Source organism: Aulonocara stuartgranti (assembly GCF_965226115.1).
Source record: "Aulonocara stuartgranti genome assembly, chromosome: 7".
Taxonomy (NCBI): Eukaryota; Metazoa; Chordata; class Actinopteri; order Cichliformes; family Cichlidae; genus Aulonocara; species Aulonocara stuartgranti.
Window position 1 is genome coordinate 5,590,305 of NC_138945.1, and position 21,895 is coordinate 5,612,199.

Sequence of the window (21,895 nt, forward strand, 5' to 3'; positions counted from 1 at the left end):
AGCACATACTTTAAAAGGGCAGCAAGAGGGCAAATCTGATGACTAATGCAGTACAAACATGACACTAGGGCTGCCACGATTAGTCGACTAGTCACGATTATGTCGACTATTAAAATCGTCGACGACTAATTTAATAGTCGACGCATCGTTTGAAGCTTTGTAAGATCACAAAGGACGCAGGAATGAGTAGTAGGATTTAAGAGTGTAATAACGGACTGAAACAGAAGATGGCAGCACTGCATGTACAAGGATGCCAGCTGCCGTTAAACCCCGAAGAAGAAGAAGCTGTGTCCCAGAATTCATAGCGCAGCCCAGCGCAGTTGTCAACAATGGCGGCAGCTAGTAGTTTTAACTTTACTCTTATTATTCTTTCTGGGTCACAAAATAAACGTTTAACATATTTTCAGGCTTGAATGTAGCTGTGTAAACCTCAAATATCTGCTCAGTTTATCAAGACACCGCATATTTTCAAAAGCGCTCCGACGTTTTCGGAGACGTCTGTTACCCACTAGCTCGTTAGCTAGGCGGGGGCAAGGCTAACTAGAGCCGTGAGAACACTGGACTCCCGGCAAATCGTTTTCAAACCCACCGCCGTCTTTCGCTAGTCAGGTTAAACATATATATAAGTCACTTAGATAACTTAAAAATGTTATTGTTTGGCTTTCTTTAGTATTTTATTTGTTCCTGAGTAAATCGGTTTGGCTGAGATTAAAGTTATAGTTTTTGCACAGCTAAAACTGTCAAGCAGACAGCTGATTATCAGAAGTGTGAGACGCTGGAGAATATACTCCGGTGTCCTGTTATATTTTAGAAAGCAAGGAGTTTATTAAACTTCACCGAAACAATCTGCAAATTTCATTAAAAATTAATAAACTACCATCTTGTCTTTATTTTTAGTTAGCACAAACACTTCAAGCTGTAAGCTAATGATAGTTATATAAGACCAGATGCTGCTGGTGCAATAAGCTGTACGCTGTATGTCCAATGGATGATGATCTGATTAGTCGACTAATCGCAAAAATAATCGGTGACTAGTCGACTATCAAAATAATCGTTTGTGGCAGCCCTACATGACACATCTCTTTATCTCATATTTACAGTTAGGAAAAAAGAGCAACAACAAGGAAAATGTCCACTCCACTCTACAGACACACCCAGACGATGACTTCATAGTACATGCAAATGATTCCTTGACTTTCCAAAAACAATTAGGATGAGTTAAACTCGTCTAAAAAGTCAGGAGACTGACTTTATTTTGAGATAAAGCATCTCTCCAAACTCGGCGTTGTCTGTGTCTTTTTTGGGTTATTTCTGCTAGTGGAAGATTTGTCTAATCCAGTGTGTGGCGAGCACTTAGTTCAGTAAAACCAAAGGGTTAAGTAATACATCCAAAGCCCCTTAAGTTGCTATGTAACGTGACTACGTCATTCACTCTCCTTCAGGCAGCACTCCCTACTGTACCCCCAGCTGAACTGCAGACATGTCTGTACAGTAGTGAAATGGTTCTCCTCGATTGGCTTTGGTGTCACAGTGCAGTGTGCAAGAGATTTTCCCCCTGGAGAGTAACATGCATTACAGCAGCTGTAGTAGTTTATGATACTTTTCCTGTGCAGCTTATTACATTCATTCAACTTTGCTTTAACTTTATGAACATTTCTGCAAAAAATTTTTTTAATACACCCATCACTGCCTTTCTTTCCCTGTTAAGTGAAATTAAATTGCACTGATGACGTCCGATGCAATAAAATGATCGAACATGCAGTCCTAACATGGTGAAAAACTCTGACGTGTCAGATTTGGTCATATAGATCATGGCAAAAGTCCTCGTGGCGGAAAACTTAAACATCTTTACTGGGTGTTTATTACCCGATCGTTCTCTACTGTGCTCTAAAGGACAAACCTTGGAATCTGTGTAATATTCAGAGCAACATGGATTTTTATTCTAGTAAGAGCTGCTGTTGTTAAAAATAACATCTCTCAATACTCTGAGCAGCATCCAGTGTAAAACCTCCATTCACCTCCTCTGTGTTTATGTGGGCACTGAAACATCCAAATACAGATCTCTGAGATTCACAAATGTGAGTGTGAAAACACGAACGTTATGATTTGGCTCAACGGACCCTTTAAGTTGAAATCAACAGGGAACCCAATCGTGCCAGAAGCAGGATATTTCAAGAGCAATAAACAGACACATCCAGCAGATTAAAGCTCTATCACCATGGCAATAATGGCGCCTTACCTGCCCAGTTTATCTTTATCTGGGTCCATGTCACTGAGAAGGAGAAAACAGGAGATATAAGTTTCAGCAAGACCACAGGAACACATTCAAATAACCAGAGCACTTCACAAAGGGTTCACTGGGTTGAGTAGGTTTGCTTTTCAGTCTGTTCAATATTTCATGGTGCAAAAGATTATGTGTGAGGGTTCAGTGGCATTTCAGGCTGATTAATTGAGTTTGCTAGATCTACTAACATCGAGTCAGGTTTGAACTTACTCAAATGAGAAGCCATCAATTCTGCAAAGAAACACAAATTTATCAATCAATTTTTTGTCACTGAATGATTCAGATCATTATGTTTTTTTTAAACAACGTGTAAAGTGTTAGCAACATTGGCTAACAGTGTTTAAGGACACAAATGTTATGAATATTGTAGCACACCTGCACTAATGAATGCAAAAGACTTTGTGTCTCCATAATCAGACATGGTTAATAGGACCAGAAACACTCTGTCTATCTAGTCATTTCACTTTATCACTTCTTCCCATAATTCTCAGTCTGTATATTTTTCCCCTTTCTCTGTGCACCTTATTGCCAAGAATAAATTCAAGGTCTATTTATGTGATGTTACAGTTACCACTGCTGGTAAGTCAAGCAGTAGTAGCAAATATGTTTATATTACCAATAAAGTGAGCATTTGAGCTTCTCTTTCTTCCTTGTCTACTTACTGGTAGTCGGTGGTGCTGCCTTTCCTTTTGCGGGTGTAGTCCATGCCAGGCGTGCTGATGGAACTGGAGATGAGGTCAGTGGAGCTGGGGGACATGAAGTCGGTCATTGTAGACGAGATGTCCATCCTTTGGTCTGCCATCAGGTCATCTGCACAGCACAATGAGACACTGAGCTTAAAAACAGACATCTCTCTGTGTGCGGATTTAAGGCCTTTATACACAGTGTCACAAAAAAATAAATAAAAAAATAAATTTAAATAAATTTAAAAAAACCCCAAGATTCCATTCTTTTGTTGGTTTGTTTTTGGGGGTTTTTGTAGGTACGAACTGGTCGTGTAAAGCGTATACACACTGAAAGCAGTCTGTTTTTGTGAAAAATGCACTGCAAAAGTTGGTGTTTTTCCTTCATTTATTTGTCACCGCATTTGTGGCTTTACCAGTGCACAAGTGTTTCACCAAATTTAAAAAAAATACTACATACACATTTTTAGTAACCATTTTTATTTCACCGGCTGCTGAAGCTACATAATCTTAAGACAAACTGGCAACCTAGTAAACCACACTGCCAAACCAGAATAACAACAGTTGACGACTTTCTTTGTTGTGACTCTTTCTGGGTGACTCTGCAGTGGTTATCAAGCCGCCTGCCTGCACAGGGCTCCAGATGAGGAGGAGTGACTGCTGTGCCACTGCTGACTGAGATCACAACACTCTGCGTGGTTGGAATAATTACATTTGCCCCAAACGAGTTGGTGGCTGTGTGAGTCTATAACTCATATTCATAGCAAAAAGTAAAACAAAAGCTCCCACTCCTGTATGAGACATCATTGCGGCTATATAAAGCTCTTGCAGTTTGACCAAGTACGGTAAATGTTATTTTATTCACTTATTTATTTTTTTTAAATTGAAGGACAAATGCACATATTTAAAAGGGGACCTATATATTGTTTTATTGGTGTAAAGATTCTTAAACCACAGTCTGTTGTTGTAGACAGCAAACCAGATGGATGATGCCTCTGGCACACATTTCAAAAATCCAAAAGGACTATCCAGCAGTTTCAAATACAGCACAATAAACCAGCAACTGTCATGGTTGCCAGATTAGTTCAACAGCTAAACAAACGTATCAGCTGCTGTTTTGACAATGTAGCACAATTACATGAATAACCGAGCTGACGCTAATCTGACACGTAAATGTATTAACCAGGGGGCGTTAAACAAGCTGCTCAGAGGACAGAACCGGCCAGCAAAAACATCCACTATGGTTCCCTGGATGGCACTGCAAAGTGTGAAAATTTCACCTCATTAATATCCAGAATTGTTCATTAAATGTAAATCATGGCGAGGTAACGTCAGCGTAACAGCACTGACAAACGCTGAGAAATTGCTTCAATCGTAGGAGGAAGAAAAAATGTTTATTCATAGACGAAGGCAGGTAATTATGAAACAGGTTTGCTGCCTTAAAGATGTTTTCTGTGGTTCGTGAACTAAATTTTTAAATATTTTTAAGACAGGTCTACTTTACTAATAGAAAATGAATGGATCCTACGGTTCATACACAAACACATTCTTGCTAAATGACAGCTGCAACATAAGGACGAATATTTCCCCAGAAATATAAAAATCCATTTGCAAATCTAAAAAGGCTCTTGTGCCAGATTTCAACAGACCCGTGTGCAACCTTGTTATTCAGTCTTTTGGTGATTAAACCCTCTCTTTTAAGAAATAGCTGCAATGCAGGCGTCTGTGTGTATTAGAAGCTAAAATAAAAGAAACAATCCACTGTTTCTTTGCAGAAGAAAATAAGCAACACAGAGCAGACAGTCACACAAATGTCGCATGCATATGCATGCATAGACCGAAACTACTGGGTCTAAGTATGTAAATGAACTGACAAATAATAAGCGCGACATGTGCGGGATTACTCATATTATCCGTGCTGACAAGAAATCACTATAAAAGGTCTGAGGTCAAGATCAAAGCGGAAATACTGTAGTTGTGAGAAACGGAGGTGACTATCTGCACAGACCTTTTTTTCAATAAAGCGTGCACACTTAATTGAGAGATGCACAGAGGGAAATACTAATTTATTTTTTAGGAAGGGCCAAACTCACCACAGATGTTCATCACAGCCTGTGTGTTAAAATCATCTCCTTCCATCCACTCTGGAGCCCTCAACTGTGAACACACAAAAGCAACACTTTAAGATGGAATCATTCTGAGAATCTGCAAAGACAAAAACAAAGAAATCCCAAAACAAAGAAAATACAGACAGAGTAACTGTTGCCTGGACACATGCAGCAAACATCGTGTCATCTGGGTCAAGTGTGCAGGCGCAATAAACAGGAAGCCACTATTACAACTGCATGTATTGAAATACTGTAAGCTATTTAGGTCGCACCGTATCAGTTACATGACACATAAATCAGACTGGTTGAGATGTGCCATGTGCATTCCAATTCGCCAACTACAACCCTGGCAAGTGTTTAAACTTCAGAGATGATGAAACCTTCCCAAGTGACTCTGAGCTGACTGAAGAAGGCCTGTCGTTAACAAGAGTTCTTGCTTAATTATTCAGTCATTTTCTGTAAAGGTTTCGATTAGAGTTTTCGAGCACATGCATGCGCAAACAGGTGGCATGACTCATCAAGAGCCACACTAATGTTTCAGAGGAATGGGTGAACCCCCCCTCCCAAAAAAAAAAAAAAACAATATAAGCAAATGCATTTACTGTGAAGCCTCTAAACCAGGGGTGTCAAACTCAATTGCACAGGGGGCCAAAACTCAAGGCACACTTTAGGTCGCGGGCCAAACAAGATAAACATTTATTGAACATGTTTATGTTTTTTTAAACATAAATATGAATAAAAACAGACAGGAATATTATTCCAGATTAAATAAACTTAAAAAAATAAACTTTAACTTTAAATATTTTGCTCTTCATAAAAATATATCCTGTCAAAATTATGCAAGTTAGAAATATGAACATGCTGCCAAAAACCCCAGAAAAAATAAATGAAAGCATACACAAGGTTGGAGCCGCATGTAGACGGAGCTGAGGCATTGCTTCAGGAATGGAAATAATAAACTGTGCGGGCCATTCAGTGTCGTACTTTCCCTTGAGTGTATCATTACACTGCAGCTCCATCTGAATCTGCACAGGTGCAGTTCAGCAAAGTCCGCTGACTTGGTTCAACATTACTTGGCAACAGGGAAAGTGAGGCAGGTTGCACTGGTGCATTTGTGACAGCTTCACTTGAAATGCCTTCACCGCATCATACATGCCATGTCCATGAACTGACAGATTTCCTTGCTGAGCTCAAAAACTCTATTGAGAATTTTTATCCCAACTCAGCCAACCGACCTCTGTATGATGGCATGTCGGCAAACTCTGAATCTATTTCCCACATAAAAGACTGACATTGACGGTGATTTAAACTTTTAGCTCAGATAAAATTTACGGTTTACGTTACGGTGATCATTACATGCTCCATTTTTAGGACTTTACCACACAGCGTTTCCTGGTGTATGATGCAGTGATATGCTGTTAACTCACCGGTACAGTTCTCCTCCTGCATCTTTACTCACAACCTGCTGACTAGTTGCTTTTTTCACCGCACAACACCGGCGCACCATCTGTTGTAAGTCCAACAAGTTTGTCCCAGGGCAGTTTCATGTCGGTTACACTTTAACATACGTTTTAAAAAATGTCTTTCCCTGTCGTTGTCCTGTGCATCGATTTAATGTTCAATATTTCCTCTCCAAGGATGAAGATGGCCAGCTGTGCAATCAGCTGTGCAATGTCCATCATGTCTGTACTTTCATCCACAGCAAGAGAGTATGCGATAAAGTTTTTGCTTCTTTCACACAACTGTGTTCTTAAATCAGTGGCCATCTCACAAACCCGATCAGCAATCGTATTTCTCCTCAGGCTCACATTTGCCAAAATCTGCGTTTTGTCTGGACACAAGACGTCGCACAGCTTCATCATGCAGCTCTTCAGAGTGGTACCGGGCTAATTTGGCTCCTCTGCTACAATAAAACTTGCTTTCACAACAGCTTCACTTTGTGATTTTGCTCTGGTGAAAAACGTCTGCTGAAATGTCAGATTCTTCTTTAGCTCTTCTACTTTCTGTAGTTTCTGCTCTGCGTTTAGGTTTTTCAGCTATCCTGACGTTTTGTCTCGTAGTGCCGTCTTAAATTAAATTCCTTAATTACAGCCACATTAGCTCCACTAATAAGACACACGGGTTTACCAGCATGTCTGTAAACATATATTCAGTCACCCACTGGCGCTGAAAGGCTCTGCTTTCAGAATCAACTTTTCTCTCCACCATTGTGAGCGGCTAGCTTCGCAATAACAGAAGTTTGACTTGTTTGAGGCGGGAATGTTCCCAGTTAGCCTAGCGTTCAGCAAGGAGGCTGCAGTGCTGCATTATGGAATCTGTAGTTTGTATATCATTAGCACCTCATATTGCCGGGCCATGCATAACAATAATAGTACATCTATAAAAAATATTCTCACGGGACACGTGCTCTAAACGAACAAACCTTTGCTATTGAATGAGTTTGCCAAGTAAATGCACTATTCATACAGCTCCAGGTCAAAACAATATTTGCCTCGAAGAGCTTTATACTGTAAGCTAAAGACTAGAGAAAAGCAAAGAGAAACCCAAAGATCAGATCATCCCGTACGGTTAAAGAACGCCTGTCAAAGAACTCCTTTGACAGGAAGAGACCTCCAGCACAACCAGGCTCAGGGAGTGGAGAGGTCAGGTGAAATAGAGGACAGAAAAGAGAAGTAAAGAGGAATCTCTATCTCTCACTGCAACTCAACACCACAAAAAAAAAAGGAAGTAGGCATCACCTCGTCATTCAGGAGTTCAGGATACGAAACAAGAACAAAACAAAGACAAAAAAACTAGATATTCGATGCCATTATCTATTCACTCAACCGCAAGCAGGTGTGTGCACTAAACCACTTGTTCAAGGCCAAGCATACCATTTAAATTTTTTGCAATGGGAGTGCTGTGTTTTTATAAGATGCTAAAAATGTCAGCAGCATGTGGAGGCGGTGAGCCTTTTTTCTGGGGTGAATGCTGATAAAGTTAAACAGCAGTCAGCCAGAATCAGATGCATGCAACTTGTCACTGCTCTGAAAACATGACTCCTTTAAAACCAGATTTAGTCCTTAAATTGTGTAAGCAAATATAACAGAGGTGTATTAATACATAAGTTCACTGATAACTTAAATTGAACCAAACACTACAAATATTACATGGAAATAAAAATACATAAATATCACATTTTTAATGTCACACTTATTCCAAAGCAAATGCTGGCCTAATTTTCAAATATGTTAATTATTTCTCGCACTGTGAAGGAGGACTCCTTGGTTCAAATTCACATCTCTGAAATATGAGTAGGCACCTCCTACAGATGGCGTGCAGAGCGGCTTCAGTTACCTGGACAGGAAACTGGAACAGGCTTCCTGGACGGGCCTGGTATCGTCTGAATCAATCTGGTCTGCTCGGTTGTGATCTGGTCTGAGTCTGGTTTGATTCAGCCTGACCTAGTTTCATCCACTTTGAAGTGGTCTCCCCTCATATGATCAGATCCTTAAGCAGCTGGGGCCCGTCTACATCTGCAGGGGGATGAAGAGAAATCTGTGAGTCAGGTGCAAAATCAATCTGTCGCCAATCTCTAAATGTAAGCAAAATGTATTCAAGTAACACACTCAAAATCCAGGGCTAAACATTCATTCTGGTACGAGATAAAAGCCAACTACAAGTCACATTCTGCAAAATATTTACTCATTAGTCCCAGCAAATTAATGAATCACTTTTTGGAGTATATCTCCTGCACAGATTCAAGCTCAGTTTCATTGTCAGTAGCTTTATATTAACTGGATACATTGCTTCAGAAAATGCCTGAGTGATGGAGATGGGAGAAGCGCAGCACATCAAGGTGGCAACACGGCTGCCAACATAGATCTGTATGAGATTTAAGAAAAAGTATTTTCCAACACGGTGAGCTACCCAGCTGTTCCCACTGTGCTATAGAAATGTGAGGAGTAACTGGGTAAAGATTCTACTTTACATTTATGAAAATGTCAAAATGACGTCTGTGTGCAGAGACAAGTTATGGAGAAAGATCTTTTCAGCTTTAGTTAACAGGTGTATCCATCAATTCCAATCTTAAGAGTGTAATATTAATGAACCTTTATTAGAAAAAGTAGATGAAGATAGATGTAGAATGAGTGCCGATCGGGTTCATAAAACAACTATCTAATTTTCAGTAACAACACAATGTGAAACTCAAGATGCAGGCAGGAGAGTACTAGGTCAGGACGAGTTTGGTGAGCTCTTTTATTGGGACAAAGCCCTGGGCTAGAAGGGGAAAACCACTATGTCATGATTGAGCACTGAAAGGAACTGGTGCTGGAGTAAAAAGTGGGTCAGCCAATCTCTATGGTCTCTAACCAGCCAGCCTCGATTTCCATCCACCACCTACTTCTACTTCATCAGTGAATCAGCAAGGCATTCTGCTTTGATTCCCTGTTGAACAGGGAAACACCCACTCAGACAGGCAGGAAGCAGGCAGAAAGCCCGTTCATACACGAAAGACGCATCCAGCCGGCAAGTCAGCTGCCAAATCTCCCAAATACTTCCACCATGGCCAGTGATGGAACGTTTTTGTAAAGATGTGAAAAGATTTTACAAATATCAAATACACTACAAATTAATACTCGATGCTTCAAACAGGGATGAACCGAAACCCTTGCACTCTCATCTTCTCTTACCCAGAAATATCAAAACTGTACACTGGCTTGTGCAAAGACCTCTGGTCAGTGAAATAAAATGGAATATTTTAACGACTGCTATTATATCCAGCTTCCTGTGAGATTTAATAGTTTCAACCCCAACATGAGTCATTTAAAAAAAAATTTAAAAAATTATTACAGCTTTCAGAGCTCCACAGATGGAATCTGCAAGCATGACATAATTCTGTGGGTACTTGTAATGTGATTTCACTCAGCATTAACTCTTAACTGGTGACTTTTAAACTCATAAAGCTTTAAATGTGCCCCTTTTGAATGACCAATTTAATTAAAAAATAAAAAATAAAACTCACAGTACAATGCAAACCTTTTGGACAAACATCACAATACAGGCAATTCTGAAATATGCAAGAGACTACAATAAGTTGACCTGTAAAACAACCTGATATACAGGTACAACTATGTCAGACTTTAAGTCCCTGCACACTCACACAGGTGTTTTCTTTTAATTCTATTCGTGGGTGGAGCTATTCTGGGAATTTCTCTACGTGAGGTCACCAAATCTTACGTGCATAGTTGGGGTTTGTATTGTTGCAGCAGTCAGGGTGTAGCAGCCTGTCTGCAAGGATGTGAAAGGGTTTACTGCATAGATTGAGTGCAGTGTGCTCACATTCAGCTTTTTACAGCCAAGAACTAACTGTGTGCCGAGTTTGAGTTTTTCATCATCACTGGGCAGGTCTTGCCAAACGATAACAATCCCAGCTACATTTCTAAACAAATGATAAACAACCGATTTAAATTTAAGCACTGACAAGGAAGTAAAGTCTGGTTGTCAAGTCTCAGGGCTCAACATTGCTGACCCAAGAAGACCCTAGCAGCGCTGTATGTGGAAATTATAATCTCAGATTCAGGGCAACAGGTCCAAGTAAGTGTCTGGATATGCTTGTTATCTAGAAAGACCTGTGCTTCTCTGGCAGCATGAGATTGCGCCCTGTCCAGCTGAAAAAAAAAGCACAGGTCAAGGTGCTGCTACAAAAATGGCCCGAGTACAGGCATTGGAGCACAATCAGATCACAGATTGTGCTCTCATGGATATGCATGGCTGCTGATCCAGCTGGGACACTCATGCAGGCATCCGGCATGCCAACAAGTCCAACCTCGGTTGATGGCGGCACTCATGACAATGCTGTGCACACACTGCTTTTTGTGTTCTGAGACGAGTGGCTAGAAAATGCAGAAATGTATATATTCTGTTCTTGTGCTGAGTAACATAGCAGTCATTACTGCTGTTATTCAAATACAAAGGCATAAGCTTATGATGGAAAAAGTAATGAATTAATACTCTACAGCTGGAGAGTGTTCAACAGGGAAAACGTCACATAGTGCCCAGTCTGTTGTTACATAGAGCGAGTGTCAATAACTGCACCTTAACTGAGAGACATCTCAAATGGCAAAGAGATTATGCAATCACTCAAGCCAGTGCTGGTGGCGACAAACAACATGTGCAGCAACAAGAGCGAAACCAACTTTCACTTTTGAGTGACACAATAAGCACCGATCCTCTTTCCTCATAGTAATAATAGACCCCATCCATCAAGACCCATCACAATGATATGACAGCACCAGCAGCCCCAGACACCAGTTTTAAATCTTTGCTTTTCTTGTTGCCATGATATCTGAAATCTACTTTGACAGAAGGCAGGTAATTATTACAGATGGCCATGACATTATATTTATTTATTACAATACAAAGTAATAAATAGAAAGGCCATTACTAAACAACAGGACTGGCACGATTACGTCGACTATTAAAATCGTGGATGTGTCGTTTGAAGCTTTGTAAGATCCTGAAAGACGCAGGAATAAGTAGTAGGATTTAAGAGTGTAATAACAGACTGAAACAGCAGATGGCAGCACTGCATGTCCAGGGATGCCAGCTGCCGTTAAACCCCAAAGAAGAAGCAGCAGTGTCTGGTTTCATAGCTGTGTCCAAATTTAGCGGCCGCATCCTTCGGAGGCCGCATTTGTAGGCCAATTACGTTACAGCGACGTGGCGAAGCCTGTCCAAATTTGAAGATTTCCCCAAACGTGGCTGAAAAATGCATCCTTCATTTCCCCAGATTTGAAGGATGGGTCGGGTGTATCCTTCGTGGCCCAAACTATTCCAGAATTCATAGCGTGGCCCAGCCAATTCCAGTTTTCAACAATGGCGGCAGCTACTTAGTTTTAATATTACTCTTATTACTATTTCTGGGTCACAAAATAAACTTTTAACATATTTTCAGGCGAGAATGTAGCTGTGTAGCTTCAAATATCTGCTCGGTTTATCAAGACATCACACTTTTGCAAAAGTGCTCCGACGTTTTCGGAGACGTCTGTTACCCACCAGCTCGATAACTAGAGGGTTCAAGGCTCACTAGAGCCGGTGAGAACGGCAAACTCCCGGGACATCATTTTCAAACCCGCCGCAGTCTTTCGCTACTCAGGTTAAATATGATATAAAAGCCACTCAGATCATTTAAAAATGTTATTGTTTGGCTTTTTTTTTATGTTTTATTTGTTCCTCAGTAAATCGGTTTGGCTGAGATTAAAGTTATAGTTTTTACACAGCTGAATAAACGTCAAACAGAGAACTGATTAAACAGAAGTGTGAAATGGTAGAGAATTTACTCCAGTGTCCTGTTATATTTCACATAGAAAGAAGAGATGGCCGAGTTTATTAAACTCCACCGAGACAATCTGAAAAATTCATTAAAAGTTTAATAAACTGTCATCTTGTCTTTATTTTTAGTTATCACATACATTAAACACTTCAAGCTGTCAGCTAATGATAGTTATATAAGAGCAGACGCATGCTGGTGCAATAAGCTGTACGTTTTACATCCAATGGATGCATGATCTGATTAGTCGACTAATCGCAAAAATAATCGGTGACTAGTCGACTATCAAAATAATCGTTTGTGGCAGCCCTACTAAACAATACAGTGTCCATCATTTTATTTGACAAAGTTATTCACAAGAGGAAAACATTCATAAAATCTTCACAAAAGTGGTCGTCCAAGCCAATTCACCCCAAAGTCAGAGAAACTTCTCAGTTAACAGTTAAATGTTAAAATTCATAACAGTAAAATTAGAAAGACTGAACAAATACAGCTTATTTTAAAGGGTTTTCAAACACCTAATCTCTCTAAGAAGAACATGGCAAATGACTTAGATTAGCAAAATTACATCTGAGCAAACCACATGACTTCTGGAACAATGTTCATTGGACATTGAAAATGTCTGGGCAAAATCCACAGCACCACGTTTGTCAAAACCAAACCACAGCATATCGGCACAAACACCTCATACCTGAAGGGGTGATGATGTGGGCACCTTGCAGTAATTAAGGCAACCACGAGCTCCTTTGTAAGCAAAGTATTCTTGAGCCCAATGTGAGGCCATCTGTCCCAACAAGCTACTGAACCATGGGGTATACTCAGTTTTTACTTTAGTTTTTGTTAAACAAATGACAGTGCAATATGTTGTGAGTTGTTCCTCAACACAAACTGTATTTAAAAATTTTTAGAAGTTGATGAGGACCAGATGATTGTTTATTATCTCCCTAACTTGAGAATTGAAAAGAGGGTGTACTTTATTTTTTCCACTTGTGACTGTAAGTCAATTTTGAGTACAAAAGCAGTAAATAATTTCCATCCACCTAGCAACCCCTTCTTGTATACCTCAATTTCACAGTTGTACTCAACGGCCTGTTTAAGGTGGTAAACACGTTTCTTGTTTCCACATGTAGTGGAAACTGTTTTCTTGCTTATTGTTTTGCATATTTATAAGCTGGCATTTTTGGTGGAGCTTGTTGAAGTAGCTCCCTTTATAAACACTAAATACATGTCCCACTTTGTGTTGTGTATGCCAGCAGAATAAATGTATGGTGTATAGAATAGGACAGCTGGGTTAGACTTCCAACACCCTTGTGATTCTGATCTGGACAAGCATAAGAAGATCGATGCATGGATGGATGCTTCGAATCCCTTATGCAATCTATATGCAATGGGGAATAATGAGCAATATGTGCAGAAAGAATCCTTGGGATTTCAGGAAAATTGACCAATCAGGCCTGATAATATACAGGCCTGAAAAACCTGCATATTTGGAGACCAAAATTAGTCCAGCCAAGGATAAGGTTAAGTTTCCTTTTAAACATACTTAAACATACACCTGAGAACATTTTGTTTTTAGAGAAATTAGATTTTAATTTATTTAATATCAGGAAAAAATTACATTAAAATGCATTATTTGAAGTACAATGGAAAAAATTGTTTTTTTATTTATTTATTGTATTTACACGAGTTAAAATCTTTTGGCTTGTTATCTCTACTTGTGTCTTTTTATTTAGATAAACACATTTATTGATCAATTTTCCTTTCAACCCCAACAATTCTTTACCTTTTCCCTTTTTTAAACCACAGAAGCTTACAGGGGAGAAATAAGTAAGTGTCAAGCATCGTATCTTCTTAGTTACATGCAAGGGTTTCCTGATGGATGTGGAACCTCTCTGTTTAGTCAATGGCATGGCTCGTTAGGTTTGTCCGGCCAAAGCATATGGCCAGTCACTGTGGCCAACATCTCCTATTGGGAATTAGACAGGAGGCATCTTTATTAAACTTGGCAGGGTGCCTTGGTTACATCCATCCATTTTCTTAACTGCTTATCCTACTTAGGGAAATGCGGTGGAGCTATCATAAGATCAGAGGCCGGGTACACACACTGGACAGATTGCCAGACCATCACAGGGCCGACACAGAGATAGACAACCACACAATCTCTCACCTGCAGTCACAAGTAAACTCAACATGCATATCTTTGGACTTTGGGAAGAAGTGGGAGTACCCAGAAGAAGCCCATGTAGGCACATAAAGAATGTGTAAACTCCACAAAGAAAGACCTCAGCAGATCAGAAGATCCAAACTTTGTTGTGAGGCATCAGCGCTACAAACTACACCTCCATGCCATGTCCTTTATTTATTATTATTCATTACTGACAATGCTATTCACCCCTTAAGAAGGACATTTTCAGTAGCTCTCATACATTCACCTCTAAATAAACTGTGTCCCGTAATCTCATTTAAGCAAGCCTCACCAATTGGAACTTTCCTTGAGCACTTGTGGGCTCTTATGTTGAAGAATTATCCAAATGAATATTCATTACAATGGTTAACAGGAAATAACAGCTACATGTGTAGGATCACAACTTAAATCTCATTAAAAAAAATATGTTTAATAAGTTTACTAAGGTTGCCCTAAAATAAGGTTTTAAAAAGCTTTTCCCCCACTAACGTTATACTTCTACCACAATATTAGGCATTGAAGAATTTTCCACATACATTTTAATACAAGAAACTTTTAGTGTGACAGTCTCTCTCACATAATTACTTAGAATGATCTCTAGTTAATCTAAATTAGCATCCACATAGTCATGACAAGGATCTTTTTCTCTATAACGTTTTATATCATACAGTTTCCTCATAGAAACCAGAAGTTTGTCATCTGGCCTTCATGATCAACAGGATGGTTAAGTGCAACCCTTCTGAGTCATCACAACAAATGTCTGCTGTAAAAATGTCTTTGTGGCTACATAGATCCGTACTGATAAGATCTGATATAGGTTGCTACCTGGCTAGAAACAAAAACAAAGACACAGTCTGAAGTTCACAGCAAGTGCCTTTCATGTGGTGAAACAGTTAATGGATAATCTACTCAAGGCAGGCATGAGAAACTACAAAAACACAAGGTGCACCTGTCAAACTAACACACGAGACAGTAATCCAACAAAAAAAAAAGATTAACAGCAAACTGCCTTTAACACAACGTCCAAAGGTTTAATATGATGTATCCCCAAATAGATCCATAAACCCTGTGTACTAAAAAAAGGCTTCAGTGTGGTGAGAGTGACTCAGATGATGAATCAACAGTGACAACCAACTGTTTCCTATCCTGCTCAAGACCATTTCATATCCTCCCAGTCAAAACCAGCTGGTCCTCAGCAGGACCCGCCTGAAACCAGGTATGACATGCAAGGAGACCTGCATGCTCATTGGCTAACACCTAATCCTCCTGTCTGTCTCTAATAATGACAGTACATTAGAAAATGTATTTGACGTCTTACTCAATGTGACCTGAAATTAGTTGCTGTGCCCATAAACACATAAGGAAAGTGTTTATTGATGCCAGGGCAGAGGGCTGTTTTCCCATAGACTTATACAGGACAGGAAGGCTTTTCTACAACCACAGGTATCGCCCTCTGGTGCTCATTAGCCTTGCCAGCTGACATCCCTGGGTATTAGGCCTTCTGCACTTGTTTCACTTTTAAGCCACGTCCACCCTTTATGATGCCCAAGATGTGTAACAACAAACAACTAAAATCGTCACTCACTCAGCTTTCGAGCGGTTTGGTTAGGTTTTGTTTCGGATTTTATATTATCTATCACACCCCATATCCTCCTGCTTCAATAATACACTAATTACATGCACAGTATAACCACAACCCAATCAAATAGTCTTTGATCAACCACAGCAGAGACACCTAGCGGTGGCCACATTTCCACAGCAAGTGCATACACCGTCGCGATACTTAAGACAAGCACAGGTCTCCAAATAAATAGAAGAATAGCACAGTACCGTTGAGGCCTTTTAAAGAGACAAGCAATGGAGGCTTTGAAGTTACCGGAGCAGGATAGATGCTGCTGAGTATACCCACCAAGGCCCGTTTTACACAGCTAATGCGCTAGCACTGGAGCTTTACTCACTTGGGTCACGTTCAGTTAATAAACTGAAAGCCACTGACCGGCACTTACCCACGCCCGAGCTTCCTCTAAGTCCCGGCGATTCCTGGCACCACTTAAACCAACCCCGCCAAACTAAAGGCGTTTTCCGCACTTTTTGACCATAACGGCATTTCTCCCCCGTCTGCTAACATTAGCATACAGCTCACTGCTAGCTACTGACTGTCAAGACTTGGCCAGCAAAGCTAAAGTCCCTCCTCCTGCTCTAGAAAACCACACTGACATGACCACAGCGCTGGGAAAACATCGACGATATCCATCACAGACTGAAGCCCAGCAAAGTCACACAGACGCGGCGTCAACAAACATATCCTCGTTCTTGTGTTATACTTACAAAAGATCCAGGGGGACTAATCCATCCATTGAACGCCGCTGGTAATATGTAATAGCAACACACAGAAGTGTGACATAAACGATTTTCAATCGGTGACCCAGTTTCTCTTCACCGTCATGCCTGTCGGACCACTAACCTAGTTTTTCAACCAATAGCGTTTGCCCTACCGTCGTAGGTGTCCTGTCAGCCAATCAGACGCGAGTTCAGGCTGGGAAACAATGACCGACGTGCTCATTAGCCAATGACGGTCGGAGATGAAGGGAACGCAGACGCTAGCCGTGTGTGAGCCGTAGGCCCGAGTCCAATCCGTCCACTGCGCCCTCCCACTTCGTGACGAACCTAACCTCTCTTCTCATTTCACAGGTTGTCCTGGAGGTTATTCTGCTCCGTAACTAGTGTTCAGAAAAAAATCCCATTTAATTGAATAATTTTTCATCATTTTAGAAAAAACATTAATGTACTTTTTATTAATTTTTTTTCTCTGAAATTTTCATTTACTACAGAAATATTTGCTTAAGACGGTGGCTTAACTTGATGTGACATATCAAGGGTTAGGGTTAGGGTTCTCAAGTTCCACAACCACAAATGTAAATTTATGACTCAATTTTTCTTGTTTGTTTATCACGAAGCTTCATTTCAATTATTTGATTCTGTTTTGTTATGTTTGGTCTTTCTTAACAGCCTGAAATAAATTTTATTGAAACAAAGTTTGTAGATCCTGGAGTCCAGACACCACACCAAAATGCAGATGTAAAAAGGTGAGCAAGAGACACCAAAAGAGGGGAACAGAACAAAAGGAATTACTTAACCTAAGGGATTTTCCTATTTCTCTCATTTCTGCCTCCTCTCTCCTCCGTTCTTCTCACCGTAATCCGAAAACACATTTCATTACACATTTTGAAGGACATTTCAATTCCTAAAGTGCATTTGGTCCAGCAACGAATTGGGGAATGACATGGGACTCAGTATACCACTGATTGTTCCTCTTACTCTAAATCACAGACATTAAGTTGGTGCAGTATTGTTACTTGTGTGAGTACAAGAAAATAATTATTATAATATGATGTGTTAAATTTGTTTAGATCACAGGAATAAGGAAGGATTGGTCTGTGTTTTAGTTTGGCTTAGCTGTAGGCCTGAGAGTGTGTGAAATTGTTTAGAGAGAAAGGAATTTATGGACACTGGGGGTCTGGTGTCATAAAAGGAGACAGGAAGCTACAGTTGGGGGTTGCTGATGCTGATGCTTGTACCTTTAATAAAAATGCATAATTGTTATAACTTAGAAGTAGGTTTGCAGGAGACTCTCCACATGCTTATCTGTAAATGTAAAACAACAAGAGGCCAATGGCCCAGTGGAGGCAGAGTGGGGGTCTCAGTGTTTGTAATATGTTAACTTGTTTTGTTTGTTGTCTAAAGGAACCTAGTGTAGCTTGGGTGAGGAGATTACTTTTGACCGGCAGGAAGTCACACACACACACACACACACACACACACACACACACACACACACACACACACACACAGTGCTTTAACTGTTACGCACCCACACCCACATGCACACTCACTCACGTGCACACACATACACACGGGTACGCGCACACACAGGCACTCACGTGCTCGTGCATACACACACAGAGTTTACACACAGAGTTTGCAGCACATCATGGGGGTTTTATGATGGGGTCACTTCTATAAAGCTGGCTGTAACTAACAAAGAGGTGGAAGATTTGCAGAGGGACACCGGCCTTGCACGTCTTCCCTTCTAGAAGATGCGTGCTTAAATGAAGATGAATAAAGATGAATAAAGGTTTTGTGAAATAATTACTGAGTTCCGGTGCCGTCTCTGGATGCCTGAGGAATAAAAAGAACCGGGGTAAAACTGATTTCGTAACACTTGAAACTATGATAATGAAACTAATTGTGCAAAAGAAGATTGTGGCTTTTTTCAGGTGGGTGTCTCCTGTACTTCAAAAGTTATGAAGGTAAAAAAAAAAAAAAGAGCTGGACCCATTTATATAATATACTATATACACTATACAACCCACCTTTCAGAAGTAGTTAATTTAATATGGAGTAATTATTTTCTGGAATTGAGACATTCTTGAAGATGACGTTCAAGTAGTACAGAGGGTGCAGGAAACACAGGTTGTATCCCAATTCAGGGTCTGCAGCCTTAAAGGCCGCATTTTAAGGCCGATTACGTCACTGCGACGCGACGAAGGCTGCTCGAAATGCAGCCCTCAAATGTATCCTTCATTTCCCTGAATTTTAAGGATGTGGCGGTGTAGACTTCATGGCCCAACATATCCCAGACTTCATAGCGCTGCGGTGGGTGTGGATAATTTTGCCGAAAAAAACGGCTGAATCGGAGAGGCCAAAGAGTAAACTTTTAAAAGTAAGTACTGAATATTATGTAACTTATTTATGTGCTAGTGATGGTAAATTCGATTCTTTTTACTGAATCGCGTTTTAATGAGTCACTCACCAAAGTGAATCGGATTTCCTTGAGTCATTTGAGTCAATGAGTCAGTTGACCAGAGAGTGCAAAAATGTATATTTTCACTCAAACTTAATTTGTTTCTCTTTTAATGTAAATCCTACTGCTAAGATGAATGATTGTAAAAGAAAACAACTATTTTATAGAGCAAAAAAAAATCTAAAGGGAACATTTTTATTTTATTTCATTAGTATTTTCCTTAAATGTGTCAAATATATATTTTCTCATCTAAATGTGCACTGAGCTGTGAGCCAGGGGGCGGTAATGCGCCTTAACATTGGTTGCCAACCAAGAAGAAGAAGAAGAAGAAGCTGTGTGCCAGGAGGGAGGAGGTGATACACCAAAAGGACACCGAGGCTCCGAGAAAGAATGCAGTCTATTATACTTGCTTTCTTTTTTATGGCCAGCAGAGGGCGACTTGTGGAGTTACAAAAAGAAAGCTGTATAGAAGCTGAAACACTTTCCTGATGACGTCATAAGCTCAATCACTAGTGTTAAGTTAAATTTAAATTTAAGATGTTCATTTTTTAAATGAAGAGGGCTTTACTGTATAATTCCCATGCTGGTAACCTTTGAGTGTGCAGTATACTTGTAATTGAGTTTCTCAGTCAGATCTGCCTCTTGCTCGTCACCTCAGTTTTAAAACATTACCTTTTGACTTCATAACAGAACTGCACTAAAAGAATCATAGCATAATTAATAAATACATCAAAAATACTTGGAAAAGTGAGAATCAGAAAGGCTGGAGAAACAGCCTGCAGAGGTAAACTACAGAGACACAGACATATAGACTGATGGAGACAGCCAGTCTAACAACGGGTTGTCTTGACTGTGAAGAAGGAGTCAGTAATTACACTCTTACACTGCTGTGTGTTGATGGCATGGATGATTTATTTATTGTCTACTTATTTTTCCTGTATAGAATGAACTGTATGCTCTGGGGTATTAGTGACAGCAGACACATGCACCAATTTAGACAATAATGCATGTTAGTAATAAATTACTGTTGCAAAACTATGTTTATATTTTCTACCAAAAACAGTTTGAATGGAATGAGAAACATTAACTTTCATGAATTCTTCCACTCCCGGAGACCCCTCAGACATGATCTCAAATGCCTGTTTATGCCATCCGATCCGTCAAACACCTTCATACAGTTCATCAACAGCAGATGACAGAGGCTTCCACACTACAAACATTAGAAACAGGATATAAACTTAAAGGGGAAATTAAAGTGATATATAGTACTGACAGTGGTATGAAATCAATTTAAGGTGAAAAGCTGTGACACATTCTAACTTGTTTTTTTTTTTAAAGGAATAAACAAGGCTATTTTCAGATATTACTGGATATCTTCATTTTCTTTTTTTAACAGCCAAAACAGGGAACAAACCAGGGGCCAGCTATGCAGCTACTGCTTCTGCTGCCATGCAGTTTGTGCTATCTCCTCTGCTTGGTTCAGTGACTGCCAAATCCTGATGGAAAAAAAAAAAAATCAACGAAAAACAGGGAGACCAAAACATCAAAACTGGTCTGACACTACTAACTATATTTAAAAATTCTGGAGGATGATTTCAATATTCTTCTGGATTTAAAAAAGCAATGCTCAAGTAGAAGTGAAATTCTTGTGTTGCAGATGTAAATGTAACTGTTGTACATATGAGCTAGAGTTTAGACTAAAATCAACATGAGCTAAAGATAAATAGCTGCAAACAGAGGTGGGCTCAGGTTTGAGTCAAAATGACTTTTTAAAAAAATTTTTTTTATTAATCAACGCTTCTCTTCTTCACGATTAGATTTGTAGTTGTATTTTTGATCATGTAGCACTGCTTAGCTTTATTTTTTAGCACGTTTGTAATCTTGGTGATCCTTAAATAACAAACAGTGTTATTTTTCCCTTTTTGTAATATTATGATTTGGCATGGGCAATCAAAGAAGTTTTCACCAGTAAGTCTTTTGGGATTCAAGTCATTGGATTTTAAAACAGTTTAACAATATAATGTAAGGAAACGGGTGAATTAAAAGACTATATTTCCGGATGACTGACATAAATGCACTTTTTTCCTAATTAAAATATTGCCTTATTTAGCGATTTTACTTCATTTTGAATTTATTAAATACAGGACGAAGATTAAAAAAAACAAAAAACGGTCCGTGAGTCGTTTGGTACCGCTGTTATTTGGCGTTGGTGTTGTGCGCATGCGCCGCGTCTGCGCAGAAACATTGGGTAGAATGTTTTTCCAGGTAGGATGGATTCCCAGAACTCCGGCCTGCGATAACTTAAGCTCGGGTGTGAAATTTATGATTTTCCCGTGTGATATGAATAAACATTCTTTGGTTTTGGTACCGGTTTTATTTTGTTATATTTATCCGCGACACCTTAAACGCCGGTCAGTGAAAAAACTGTCGGACATAAACAGGTCCGTGGCGGAAAAAAGGTTGGGGATCGCTGTTCTAGTGTTTCTGTAATGAGGTCAGAGGAAAAGTGTGTGTCTGAC

General features: G+C 39.8%; 1 protein-coding gene across 3 annotated transcripts in view; it reads right to left on the bottom strand.

Annotated features, from left to right (window-relative positions):
• LOC309710989 (basic helix-loop-helix ARNT-like protein 1) overlaps positions 1 to 17,051 on the bottom strand; it is a 32,235-nt gene extending 15,184 nt beyond the window's left edge. The window contains exons 1-6 of one of the 3 annotated variants that reach the window (XM_082540914.1): positions 16,901 to 17,051; positions 8,412 to 8,590; positions 5,061 to 5,124; positions 2,947 to 3,094; positions 2,495 to 2,515; positions 2,240 to 2,272 (exon numbers count right to left, since the gene is read on the bottom strand). In XM_082540914.1, the coding sequence (XP_082397040.1) occupies positions 2,240 to 2,272; positions 2,495 to 2,515; positions 2,947 to 3,094; positions 5,061 to 5,106 (248 nt within the window). In that variant the 5' untranslated portion in view covers positions 5,107 to 5,124; positions 8,412 to 8,590; positions 16,901 to 17,051. Of the gene's footprint in view, positions 1 to 2,239; positions 2,273 to 2,494; positions 2,516 to 2,946; positions 3,095 to 5,060; positions 5,125 to 8,411; positions 8,591 to 16,578; positions 16,727 to 16,900 lie in introns of those variants that run through there. The other 2 variants (XM_082540915.1, XM_082540916.1) reach the window with 2 other exon arrangements.
• Between the last annotated feature and the right edge of the window lie 4,844 nt (positions 17,052 to 21,895).